The sequence below is a fragment of the Megachile rotundata genome, chromosome 16, assembly GCF_050947335.1.
Source record: "Megachile rotundata isolate GNS110a chromosome 16, iyMegRotu1, whole genome shotgun sequence".
NCBI classification, from domain to species: Eukaryota; Metazoa; Arthropoda; class Insecta; order Hymenoptera; family Megachilidae; genus Megachile; species Megachile rotundata.
The window spans coordinates 11,252,381-11,266,143 of record NC_134998.1 but is presented as its reverse complement, the minus strand read 5'-3'; the positions used below and the strand labels follow the sequence as shown (position 1 = coordinate 11,266,143).

General features: G+C 38.8%; 2 protein-coding genes across 4 annotated transcripts in view; one reads left to right on the top strand and one right to left on the bottom strand.

Moving 5' to 3' along the window:
* LOC100882742 (uncharacterized) overlaps window positions 1-13,763 on the bottom strand; it is a 101,761-nt gene that overhangs the window by 29,723 nt on the left and 58,275 nt on the right. The window lies entirely within an intron of this gene.
* Window positions 128-13,763, top strand: part of LOC143266094 (uncharacterized) — a 47,733-nt gene continuing 34,097 nt past the window's right edge. The window contains exon 1 of one of the 2 annotated variants that reach the window (XM_076541716.1): window positions 128-388. In XM_076541716.1, the coding sequence (XP_076397831.1) occupies window positions 387-388 (2 nt within the window). In that variant the 5' untranslated portion in view covers window positions 128-386. Of the gene's footprint in view, window positions 389-4,780; window positions 4,977-13,763 lie in introns of those variants that run through there. The other variant, XM_076541715.1, reaches the window with a different exon arrangement.

The window sequence follows — 13,763 nt, the reverse complement described above, 5'->3', positions numbered from 1 at the left end:
GCGGGCACGAGCGCAAATAAGCGGTTTGAAATTCGCGCCAATTTGGTCCGCGTAACAGGAGCGGGTGCACCGGCAGTTAGAAATGGCGGGGGGGAGTCGGTGCTGGCAGGGGAATAATAACGAACCGGACGACACCGAGCGAAGTCAGAGAGCGGACGAGGCTTTATAAATCGCGAGGATGTCCGCTAGTGGCAAACCAGTGACACCTCGGCTACGATCGATCGCGATAGAATCGCAGCCTCGTTCGCCACGTGCTCGTCGCGACCGCGTTTGATTTCTGTGCGAGTTCAATTTCCCGCCAGATTTTCCCGCGCAAAATTTCTGGGAAAGTGCGTGCTTGAACGTGCGAATGTGATCGGAAGGTTTGAACCGTCGGTTTATTTCACATGTGAGTGTTTCTTTTATTTATTAATATAAAATTAAGTATGAACTGTTATGTCAAAATGTATGGTTAATGATGGACTTATAGGGACATGAATAAGATATGTAGTAGTGTTATTGTTTGGGTAAGCATGGCTACTGTTGTATTCTTTTTTTTGAATTGTTTTTTTGGAATTCTTTTTTGGAATTCTTTTTTGGAATTTTTTTTTGGAATTCTTTTTTTGGAATTTTTTTTGAAAATATTAAGTCGGTATGAACAATGTAGAACTTCATGTAGGTCTACACTTGGTAAATTGACGAACAAAAGTAAATTTAGTATAGTAGTAGAGTAGCATAATAAAATAGTATAATAGTGGTATAGTGAAATAGTCAAATAATTTTGTTGTAGAATTAGTGATGTAGTAAAATACTTGAATACTATAGTAGCAGGATAATACAACAGTAGGACAGTAAAATGATAAACTAATAAAATGATGAAACACTGTTATAATAGTATAGTAAAATAGTAGAATAGTGTGACACTACTATAATTTTGTAATGCAATGAGTGACATGGTGAAATACTTGAATATTATAGTAGCAACAATAGTAGAGTAGTAAAACAGCAAAGTAGTAAATGGTGCAATAGTTGTCTAGTAATACAGAGGTCTAGTAGAACAATTGTATAGTAGTGTAGTAGTATAGCAGTATAGTAATACACTAGAATAGTAGTATATTAGTACAACAATATAGTAGTATAGTGATGCAATGAAATAGTAAAGTACTAGTACAACAGTGTAGAATATAGTGATGCAATAAAATAGTAAAGTACTAGTAAAACAATATAGTAGTATAGTGATGCAATAAAATAGTAAAGTACTAGTAAAGCAATATAGTAGTATAGTGATGCAATAAAACAGTAAAACACTATTAAAACAGTATAGTAGTATAGTGATGCAATAAAATAGTAAAGTACTAGTAAAGCAATATAATAGTATAGTGATACAATAAAATAGTAAAACACTAGTAAAACAATATAGTAGTATAGTGATGCAATAAAATAGTAAAGTACTAGTAAAACAATATAGTAGTATAGTGATGCAATAAAATAGTAAAGTACTAGTAAAGCAATATAGTAGTATAGTGATGCAATAAAACAGTAAAACACTAGTAAAACAATATAGTAGTATAGTGATGCAATAAAATAGTAAAGTACTAGTAAAGCAATATAGTAGTATAGTGATGCAATAAAACAGTAAAACACTAGTAAAACAATATAGTAGTATAGTGATGCAATAAAATAGTAAAGTACTAGTAAATCAATATAGTAGTATAGTGATGCAATAAAATAGTAAAGTACTAGTACAACAATGTAGTAGTATAGTGATACAATAAAATAGTAAAGCACTAGTAAAACAATATACATAGTAGTATAGTAATACAATAAAATAGTAAACTACTATACCAATATATTAAAATAAACAACTACCATAATAAAAAATGCTTGACATACTTGAAAAGCAATATAGTAGCAGAAAATTATCAACAGTAGTTTAACTAAAAACTATGTGTGCGTCGATAGACGTTCTCTAATAAAAATACCAAAATATTTTGAAAGATTTATCAGTGCAGAACATCCACGTTCATCGAATAACGAATAAATTTCAATATTACCGCGGTACTCCCTGGGAATTATTTTTGTTTACCACCGTTCTACGTGACACAATATTCCGTTCATTTTCGAAAATCATTATGAACGTGTTGATGATATCAAATCACTTCCAGGAAACGTTCAACGTTACTGTTTACTTTCCTCGAGCGTCCGAGCTGAATACAATTTAAGAATCCACATTTTAGCCCACCATAAATATTCATACGATCGTAACAAACCCGAAATAAAGAATCTCTGTTATCTCGAAGCTATGCTAATAGGAATTTATATCGGGATTTCCTGCCTAACTGTTTTCGGGAATTATATTTTGTAGGACCAAGGTCGTGGAGGTTACAAGGTCAAAGTAAAGTCAAATATTTTGCTCGGAATATTTGGTCCTCAAACGCGAAAGAAGTTTTTGTTTAAAAAGAAAAATAATTATAAATGTTTGTCACATTTTCATGTTTCGTTAAAATTAAATTCACGTCTATAATTATCTCCATGTTTCATTAAAATTAAATTCATGTCTATGATCATTTTCATGCATAAACTACGAAGGCAAATAATACAAGACAAATTACACAAAATTGCTGAATAACTCGAAGCGCGTACAGTGATCGCAGAGGTATAGCGAGGTCGTAAATCCCGTCTCACGACACGTGATTCCGTCACGTTCACTCAGAATGACAAGCATCTGATAACAAGCTCTAACGCATCCCATGTGCACAAGAAACGATGATTTATTTATAAGTCGATGAATAAACAAACACATCAGTATGTCAGAATATTATCTACTTACATGTTTTTATCAGAAAAATCAGTGACGACGATAAATTTCATGCGACAGAATAAAGTAATTAGAAAAACGAATTGTTATAAAAAAAGATGAATTGGCGATATTAGCGTACGGAAATTGCTTCTCAAGCAATTAGCAACATTCCGGGTCGATGATAATCATTATCTTATGTTTCAACAGGAATGTGTTGCAAGGTTAGACGTTTAATCAAAATAGTTTACTTCGATCTAGAATAATGTTGAACTATTTAATTAGCGTTTATCGAAGGAATTTGCTAATCAACAAGTAGTAAGAATTGCATACATCCTATAGAATATAATACCTATTTTCTAAACAGTAATATTAACATAACGGCCATATAGCGAGAGTCTATTGTGTACATCAGTTAAAACTCCTCTGAGACTTAATTAGAAATTTGTACATCCCCTGATGTTTGAAATAGGAGTAAAAATTGATAACGGCCATATAACGAGAGTCTATTGTCTACACCAATTAAAACTCTTCCGTGATTTAATTAGAAGATCGTACATCCCCTGGTGATTAAAATAAGAGTAAAAACTGACATAACGGCAATATAACGAGAGTCTATTACATACACCATTTAGACCTCCTTTCAGATTTAATTAAAACTTCATATATCTCCTGGTGTCTAAAATAAGAATAAAAACAGAAATACAATGTGTCTAATATAAATTTTAATCACAGTGACATAAGCAGTTTGATATATTGCATTCAAGAGAAATCTGCACGAATTAAAAAAACGGTCGGAATGTCTGTCTTCGAGCAAGGCAGGTGGCTTTAATAAATTTTAAGTGCTTCATGAATTATGTATTTGGTTTCAAATATCTGAGCTCGCTAATTCCATTCGTTAGACACTCGGATAATCGATTTGCACAAATAAAACACGTTGCGTAACGAGAAAGATTTGCGACGCGGTTGCAGGTATTAATTAAGATATTATCAATTAGGTTTTTCAATTTTTCCAATGTGTCACGACATTTTTTTTTTTTATTACGATTCTAATTATATAATTTATTCAAGCGATGATTACACGGTTTTATCATCGAGATATTAATTGGTGGGTTAGGTAACTACTTTTCTAACGAGGAAATCATTTTTTAAACTAAAAAATCTTCCAACTGGAAACTTCGGGAGGAAACTTCACACCGACGAATAAAAATAAATGACCGCTGTTTATCATTCTGCCCAATATTATGCCAAAAAGTAAAAACTGTCCTCTAAAAATATAGTACAGAATGAGTCACGCCATTGGAATGGTTACAATTGTATCCTCAGACTTCGAGGTGAAAAAATGCAGAGAAAAATATTCCAACAAATTTTTATATTATTGCGCTTAATTTTGCCTATGTATAATTTCACTGTTATTCACGTTAATCTTCATTGTTACTTCTTTCACTATTACAAGATACAATTTTTTAAAGGTAAAATATTTTGCAATTTAAGGCAAAATATTTTCTATCTGAACTGTATGTTATTTTCAATAATATCTTAATACAGAAACATGTAATTCATTATTATTATAGATCAGTAAAAGTTTATGTCGTCCATCACAGACCTTCAAAATGGCTTCAGACCGTTCAAAATGGCCACCACGTGCATCAACGCCATCTAAGCAATAATTTCGTTACCTCCACTAATAATTTCCTCCAAAAACGTTCCAAAAATCTAATACCAACTTATCCTTCCAAATGAACCAGAAGTTCTGTGGACTCTAGGGTCTGCGAGGCTCCACACGGGAGCATAGTGTCGCAGGTTTCAAATGCTCGCAAAATCCGGTCGCCTTTCGTACGTTTCCAAACGATTCGAACGAGCAGGACAGCAAGGTTACGAGCTTTCCCCGGCACGAACGTGGCTGCCGTCGCATCGATCCCGGCAAATTAGATTGCCGCTAAAACGCCAGGGCTATCTTACGGCTTAGGGGTATAGTGTTCAGTGCCGCTGGGAACGGTAGAAAGTTCGGTAACGGGAGTGAATTCTGACGTTCCGTTGAACCGACCTGGCTGTACGCCTCCTCGACCAGCCCCGGGAACGCAATTATTGGCCACAGGATATGGCCCATGCAACTGGCCGTTTATCGTGATTAACGAAACTCCGCGGACTAACGAGCGTGGGTCACGTGCGCGCGAATGAGCGAGATGACGGATGAATTGTGAGTAGTTCTGTTTTTCACCCTGCTTCGCAAAAGATACTTTTAACTGAGTATTTCGGAGCAGGCTACTGTGTGAGCAAGGTTGGATGTAGGAGAGCTAGGTTGGATACGTCCATAGGTAGACAAAATTGACACATGATGAAGTCATATGTGATGCATATCACTGATAAACTCTATAAACCTCAAGTAACTATGGAGAGTATTGTTAACTTGAGTCTCCATGTGAACAAGCAGAGTTTATATTTGTCAAACAAGTATTCTTCTCTAAGAATTCACCAAAAATACCAGTGAAAACTGTTCATTATTACGCTTTAACTTTCGGGCCCAGGTTTGGGCGCGCAAGGGCTACCGCCTGTGCGTAGTGAGTAATAATACCCACTCGGGTTTGACCATATTATACGTACTACCACATCTGAATTACACGATCTAAAGAATCTTTCCAAAGAATCCAAAGAACACTTCAAAGCTAAATAGTTAAAAAACAAATATGTCTTCCTACTTCCACGTGTTTCCACGTTAAAAAGCTTGACACGAAAACAATCGCTAAAATAACCTCCGGAAAAAAGAGAATATGGTAAATATGTTCGAATCTGTCCAAAAGGAATCAATAGCGCAATCGATAGAGAACAGTGGCGGTATCAGTAAATACCAGTTCCGAACAGCGGCGTGTTCCCAGTGGCAACTTTGTCTAGGCCACGAGAAAACTTCGTCTCTCGTTTAACCCAAATTTCTCGGCGTTAGCGTCACTATCCGATACAGTCCGTTCGGTACGCTCCGATTTTTTTTACCCCGGCAAACTCTGACGGGGAAAAAAAGGCCGAAGTAGAAATTGGAACGCGACGGTTCGAGCGTGTCGGAAATTTATTGTCTATTTTACAGAGCTCCGGATAAATTCGGACGTCCATTCGAGCCGACGCTAGATTGTCGATAAGCCTGCCCGTAGACATTAATCTACACGCCTGGGACCTGAGCGCGAGCCTCGATGATCTTTTAGATCTGTTCCCCAAATTTTTATCAAACATCCTCAGTACAAATTTCATGTTATCTCAGAAGTGGTTGGGTCTATGTGAAAAACTTGTAGGACCTTTTTTATAGAGAATTTCCTGATCTACAAATCTTGTTATAAGGATTTTTGTCTTGGAACTGACGGATTAAGAGATATTCGCCAATAAGTAGTCTTCTTTTGGTTCAGAAAGCTATTGCACCCTCCATATGTGGTGTACCTGCAGGGTCTGTGTGAAAATCATGTAGGACCTTTCTTGCAATTCTATTTTGTTACTTTTTTAACATCCCACCCGTTATATCCCACAACCTGTAATAATCGACAATCTGTTTCATACAAACTACTACTGCACAAAAATTTCCTGAAATTTTATCATTCTTAGGGAGTCTACTTTTGGGCTCCAAGGATGTGTATAATTTTTAATAATACCCTGATAAAAATGTGTTAAAATAGAAAGATGAATATAGAAAAAATCCTCGTTCAGCAGCCATCAATTTCCATTGACGTGTCGTCGTTCGAAGTATTGCGTTAATTTCCTGCACCCAATAGAACGCGGCTTTACACGATACATCAGCGAATAATGAAATGTAATATGGACGTATGTTGACCAATTGTCAATTAATTCAATCTTGTTAGTAAATAGGCGTGATAGCATTCGTGCGTCCATTCAGAGGCATGCCAATGAACAGGCTGACGAGCTTTCACGTACTCGGTATGAAACATCATTTCAATACTCTGTACTGGGTGTTCCAAAATTAGTTCTCAAGGTATTTGTGGTGGGATTTGAGGAATATAGGAAGAGTTGAGGATGAAGCAGATCCTAACCTAAAGTTTTCTATTTTCGTATATAAAGCAGTAACTGAGTGTTAACCTGAGAGGTAGTCTGACTGATGAAGTAGATCCTAACCTAAAATAAATAAAAAATCCTAACCCCGATTCACACATTCCCCGATTCCCACATTTCCCAATTCTCACATTTCCCAATTCCCACATTCTTCAATTCTATACTCCCCAATTCCACATTCTCGAATTTCCACATTCCCCAATTCCCATATTCCCCAATTCCCATATTCCCCAATTCCCACATTCCCCAATTTCCACATTCCCCAATTCCCACATTTCCCAATTCCCATATTCCCCAATTCCCACATTCCCCAATTCCCACATTCCCCAATTCCCACATTCCCCAATTCCCACATTCCCCAATTCCCACATTCCCCAATTCCCACATTCCCCAATTCCCACATTTACCAATTCCCATATTCCCCAATTCCCATATTGTCCTATTCCCACATTCCCCAATTCTCACATTCCCCAATTCCCACATTCCCCAATTCCCACATTCCCCAATTCCCACATTCCCCAATTCCCATATTTCCCAATTCCCACATTCTCCAATTCCATACTACCCAATTCCACATTCCCCAATTCCCATATTTCTATTTTTGTATATAAAGCAGTAACTGACTATTAACCTGAGAGGTAGTCTGACTGATGAAGTAGGTCCTAACCTAAAGTTTTCTATTTTTGTATATAAAGCAGTAATTGACTATTAACCTGAGAGGTAGTCTGACTGTTGAAGTAGATCCTAACCTAAAGTTTTCTATTTTTGTATATAAAACAGTAACTGACTATTAACCTGAGAGGTAGTCTAACTGAGGTCTACCCTGAGAGAGGTCTGCCTTACAGCAGAAGGCTAATCAAATTCCCCAAAGAACCTAATACAAACCGAGGTATTTTCCCTAACAATATGACGTCAGTCTCAGTTCTGCAAACCAGTCGACAGCCTCCAAAATTCTTCCCATCCACATGTCCATTTAGAGAGAGACATCTCTGAGATCCGATCTGTCCACATAAACCTGCCTTGACCCATTTACCGATCAAAATGATCAGACGTGTTTGCGTTACCTCGTATCTGATCATTAACAAAAATAATCAAGAAGGAACTTTCGCGTCATGCCTCAAAGCTACCATCACCGACCTCCGTGGAAATATTTCAAGATCATAGTCATAAACTTGCCAGATCCAAACGGTGACATAAACGACACATGGCTTAACGCATATTATGGTCTTACGGCATTGAACAGTTGCAGTCTGACGTTCAATGCTTCTGTGTGTCTTCCGACGGGATAAATAAATGAACGCCTCTCATTCAGCGGTTCGACGAGGTCAAATCGAAGTTGACACGTGTGCAGTTTTATTATGCTGTTGCGCATCGGATCTTTAGATCTAGGCGATATAGCGAGAGTTGTTATCGACACCCTGTAATCCGATCGCGTAACACAATGCGTTTTCGGATATTCCTCTTGGCAGGCGGTGTGTCGGTAAATCCTCGCATTTCTACGCCAAACCCGTCATCCGCAGCGTGCACGCAAACACGTGTCGCAATCAAAAATTGATTCGCTGGTTGCAGGTATTGCACTTTGGGGGCATTTCGACGCACCAGCGATCATGTTGCGTATCGTTGCGGCGTATCGGGGTTCAGGTACAATCGGAACAACTTTGGACGAGGAGTTGTCGAAGATCAAATCTCAAATTTTTTCATTTTCAAGTAATTAGATTGATAAATTCTCAAGTTTTCAAGTTCAAATTCCCGATTTTTCCAATTCTCACGTTGTCCAATTCCCATATTGTCCTATTCACACATTGTCCAATTCCCATATTGTCCTATTCCCACATTGTCCAATTCCCACATTTCCCAATTCCCACATTTCCCAATTCCCACATTTCTCAATTCCCACATTCTCCAATTCCACACTCCCCAATTCCACATTCCCCAATTCCCACATTCCCCAATTTCCATATTCCTCAATTCCCACCTTCCCCAATTCCCACATTTCCCAATTCCCAAATTCTCCAATTCCACACTCCCCAATTCCCACATTGTTCGATTCCCACATATACCCAAATCCACATATGCCCAAATCCACACATGTCGAAATCCACATATCTCCAAATCCACATATACCCAAATCCACATATGCCCAAATCCACATATCTCCAAATCCACACATGTCGAAATCCACATATCTCCAAATCCACACATGTCGAAATCCACATATCTCCAAATCCACATATCCCCAAATTCCTATACCCCCAAACTCCCACTCCTGAAAATCCCTAGATTTCCATATTCTTACACCTCTAAAGACCTATATCCCTATCTCCGCTAAAGACCTACATCCCTTCCCAAATTTCTAATCCAACCCCAGAATTTAAAATTGTCCCAAGGCCCCAAATGTTAAGCGGTGTTATACCCAGGTAGACCCCTATCCCCGTTACCATCATTTTTCCCGGTGTCGAATTTTCTCCCGACTGTACACGCGCGAGTGTGGCTCATAGCGAGCGTCGTATCACGCAGTTAGGAATCGATATTGCCTGGCAGAATTTATAGCCCCGCGTTGGCCGAATCATCGATTCGTGTAATGACCTCGCGTGGCACAACTTGCCCAGCAAATGAGACATCGCACGATACGGCACCATCACGCATGTCAGGTGGAAGGGGACAGGTCCTGGCAAGAAACGAGTATGTGCAGGACAATGGCCGTCTCTTGTGTCAAAGGACAATAACAGAAAGTGTGCAATTTTATTCTCATCTTGAGACCGGATTAATAGGATCTACCTTGTACTATCTCTAGAATAAATCTAATTTTTTAATTTCTTTAAGATCCTTTCTTAGGACTTCCTTAAAGTCCTCCTAGGACTTTGCTGTGTCTATCTCTGAAGTTACAATAATTCCCTTTCTTAAAATCCTCCTAGGATTTTGGCATATCTCTGAAATTATAAAAATTTCCCTGAATTTTTTCCGGGGAATTAGCGAAGGCGATTACCGAGTAAATACCGTGGCAGTTTTCCCAACATTTTGACAAATCTGCCGTCCGGTCAAAACGAGCATATCCAGCGTTTAATACCTCGTCACGGTTTCAAGCGGCGGAAGCGAGGGTTGTCTACGGAAATCGTTATTCCACGGTGGTGAAATTCCACCGTCGAGAGCTGCTACTCGCAGTAATTCTCCGGCGTCCCGATGCTTTAGGATCATCCAGAGCCACCTCGGAACAATGGGGCGGAAGCGGAACGAACGACAGAGCGTTTCAAACGTCGCCGTAGCAGTCCGAGACGCTCTTTCGCCCCGCTGTCCGTGTGAAATGTAAATTCCATATTTGAAAGTTGAAGCGACGCGGAATTGCATTTTCGAACGACGCGACATTTCGATTGATCTCCGCTCTTTTCACGCCTGCTTCCCGCGTCGTTCCACGCGTTCTACCTTTATGAATCGATGTGACTTCCATTACGGTTAAATCTACTCCATTAACTTCTATCACGGAACCTCATTATTTACCTCAATTCCAGAACGAGTTTTGTCACTTCGCTTTATGATTTTATGTCGGGTTTCGAAGGCACTTCCATTAACATCGAATCTACTCCATTAACTTCTGTCATGGGACCTTATTTACTTTTACACTCGACACTAGTTTTGTTTTCAACAAAAGTCTTATGTTTTTCTTCAAGATCTAAGACAAAAATCTGTCGCCATTTTGATTCAATCGAAAAATTGTGAAAATGGCTGACAGGTGTCTTAACCTCTCCAGTCGTACAAACTGGTCTCAGGTTAGTCTGAAACTGGTACAGGTTAGATGCCTTTTAAAGGAGGAACGGTCGCCATTTTGATTTAACTAAGAAATTGTGAAAATGGCTGAAAGGTGCCTTGATCTATGAAGTCGTGCAGACTAGACTCAGAGCTAGTACTATTACTAGTCCAATACTTGTACAGGTTAGATACTCTTCTAAAGAAGGAACGGTCGCCATTTTGATTTAACTAAAAAATTGTGAAAATGGCTGAAAGGTGCCTTGGTCTATGAAGTCGTGCAGACTAGACTCAGAGCTAGTACTATTACTAGTCTAATACTTGTACAGGTTAGATGCCTTTTAAAGAAGGAACGATCGCCATTTTGATTTAACTAAGAAATTGTGAAATTGACTGAAAGGTGCCTTGATCTATGAAGTCGTGTAGGCTAGACTCAGAGCTAGCACTATTACTAGTCTAATACTTGTACAGGTTAGATACTCTTCTAAAGAAGGAACGGTCGCCATTTTGATTTAACTAAGAAATTGTGAAAATGGCTGAAAGGTGCCTTGGTCTATGAAGTCGTGCAGACTAGACTCAGAGCTAGTACTATTACTAGTCCAATACTTGTACAGGTTAGATACTCTTCTAAAGAAGGAACGGTCGCCATTTTGATTTAACTAAGAAATTGTGAAAATGGCTGAAAGGTGCCTTGATCTCTGAAGAGTACAGACAAACCTTGTACGACGATGATATCAGAGTTTCGAAATCCTCCACTTGATATGCAACAATCTTACATAAGCCACCGCTTACAAGAAATTACGGTGTCTAAGAATTCCACGATGGACAACGTTAATTCTCTTAATAACTTTCGACGGTCTATCCTCCTTTTGCCACGGCTCCTTTTTGTCTCGTGAAATTCTTCCGCCTTGCTAACCGCTTTTCAGCGGAGTCTACTCGATTGACCGAAAAACCCTTGCCCCTTGGACCATAAAGAAGAGAGCATTAATGAACAACGTCTCGTGCCGTGAGAAATGAAGCAGAAATAACGTTCACAACAAAAAGTGACCTCCGTAAACTTTCGTCCTTAGTTATCTAACAGAACGTATTCACTTTCTGTATTACCTTGACAAAATCATTCTTACTAATTAATCTTCTCTGTCATACAATGTTGCGACTTACAATTTTGCGAAATTATTAATTTAGATTAGTGTGCGGAGTTTGAACAAAATGGACGATGCATTTGTCGTGACTTTCTTCCTCCGTGTACAATAATTGCAATTTATCGTTAAATCTATATTAGTAATATTAGTAATAAATGATGGTAATACTAGTGTATGTTGTATTAGTAATATTGTAGTAATGTTTCCGTACAGAAGAGGTTAATAACACGTTGAAAAAGAAAATGGAACATCGCTAACGACGATCATCGTTCTTTTTTCTCATCAGCCCGATAAAGACGTGTTCCGGTATTCGGGGCGTGCGATCAAAGGATCCGCCATTATCTATGATCTGCGAGATGCACGGCGTAAAAGCGGGTAACTGTTGATGGGGCCAAGTGTTTATGGAATATCGATTCGCATGGCGCGACTCGCATCTTAGGGTCTCGTTATCTCGTCGCGAGGATTGCGATATCTAAACGGCGATCGATCGACGCCTAACCGGAGAAACCGATATCTCAAGTTTCGTCTTGGAACCGCATCGATCGCGTTGCGGAACTGCAATTAGCGTGCACGTGATTCCGATTGTGTGCCGACGCACACGCGGTTATTAACAACGTTGTCATTTCCTGACTGAACAGTAATCAATCGCGCTGATGGAGACCCTGACACCTCTTAAAAATTGCGAACTTCGAAATTATTTTTACAAGGATTTATTTTGAAACGCCCTGTACATCGCAGAAAGAATGCTGCAATTTTTATATACGTTTAATTAACCAACTGTCTCGTTTCGTGTATTCGCAGGATAAAATAAATTCATGTGTCAGCGGTCAGCGATGACGTTTCAATTATATCACGGTGTGTGCGTGACAGTGCATTTCATTAAATTCGCAACGTAATTTTCAGACTTTAACGCGATTCCAAGAGCTGGAAACCATCCGACGCATTTTATTAAATTTGTAACGCAACCTAATGATTTAACAAGATTGCAATATGCCGCATATCACGCTGGTATTAAAATGCGCAACAAAGAACACCAACTTGAAGCTTTTCCTTATTACATTACGGAATTATATTACCTCCGTTTTCATAAAAACATAATCACCTCTCCTTTATTCAGCTGGAAGGGCGTCCTCGGGTGAAATTTTGCGGACAGCTTCATTTCTTGCGGTAAAAATGTTTCTAACTAATCTATGTCTTCCTAATGTAGCACATGTCTTTACGGTAGCATAATAAAGTATTATTAATGTCGTACACGCGATAAAAGTCGATAAAAGTCCTCAAATTGTAGAACAACATCAGAAATACTGTGTATGGCGCCTCATACTGCGTCACGTCGGTAAAGTAGAAAATGATAAATAATTCAAAGCCTAAGCTGCAAAAACTTCGGGTAAGCTTTCAGACCAGCTTAAATTTAAGTTTCAGAAGTTATTAAAAATATTTGAGGCACTGTTTTTTACAAACCTTCGTCACTCAGTTGACAAGTCTTGTCACGGTGAGAGGCTTACTGTTTTATCTCGGACTTTTGTTTCTCTATTTTTGACGTCCCTACGATGACCGCGTTGGTCACGCGTCAATGAACCTCGGTTGGAGAGTAATTGCCTGTAAACCGTTTCGTTCATTGATCCAAGTCGTAGACAGCGTTCACTCGTCGACCTTTTGCTCTTTTAACGCCTACGCAATGTCTGGCTCGTGCATACGCGTGAAACGATTCGAAGCACGTGGCATTGACGTTTGAATGCCAATGGGCCGAACGATCGATCCCTTGCGCAACGTTGACACCAAAATAAATCGGTCAACTTGGACGAGCGAAACAATCGCGAATAATTTGCCCCGCGATTATTTCGATGATTGCGTGGGTAAATTGATCCTGCTGCGAATGTTTATTGCATCGACATTATGCCACTTTCTGGTCAATTTTGGGGCTGCAAATTATATTGGGGCATTGTGAAAATTAAGGGGGTGTTTTGAATGTAGGGGTAAAATTATTTTTGGTCAATTTTGGGGTTACAAATTATATTGGTTCATTCTGAAAATTAAGGGGGTGTTTTGAATGTAGG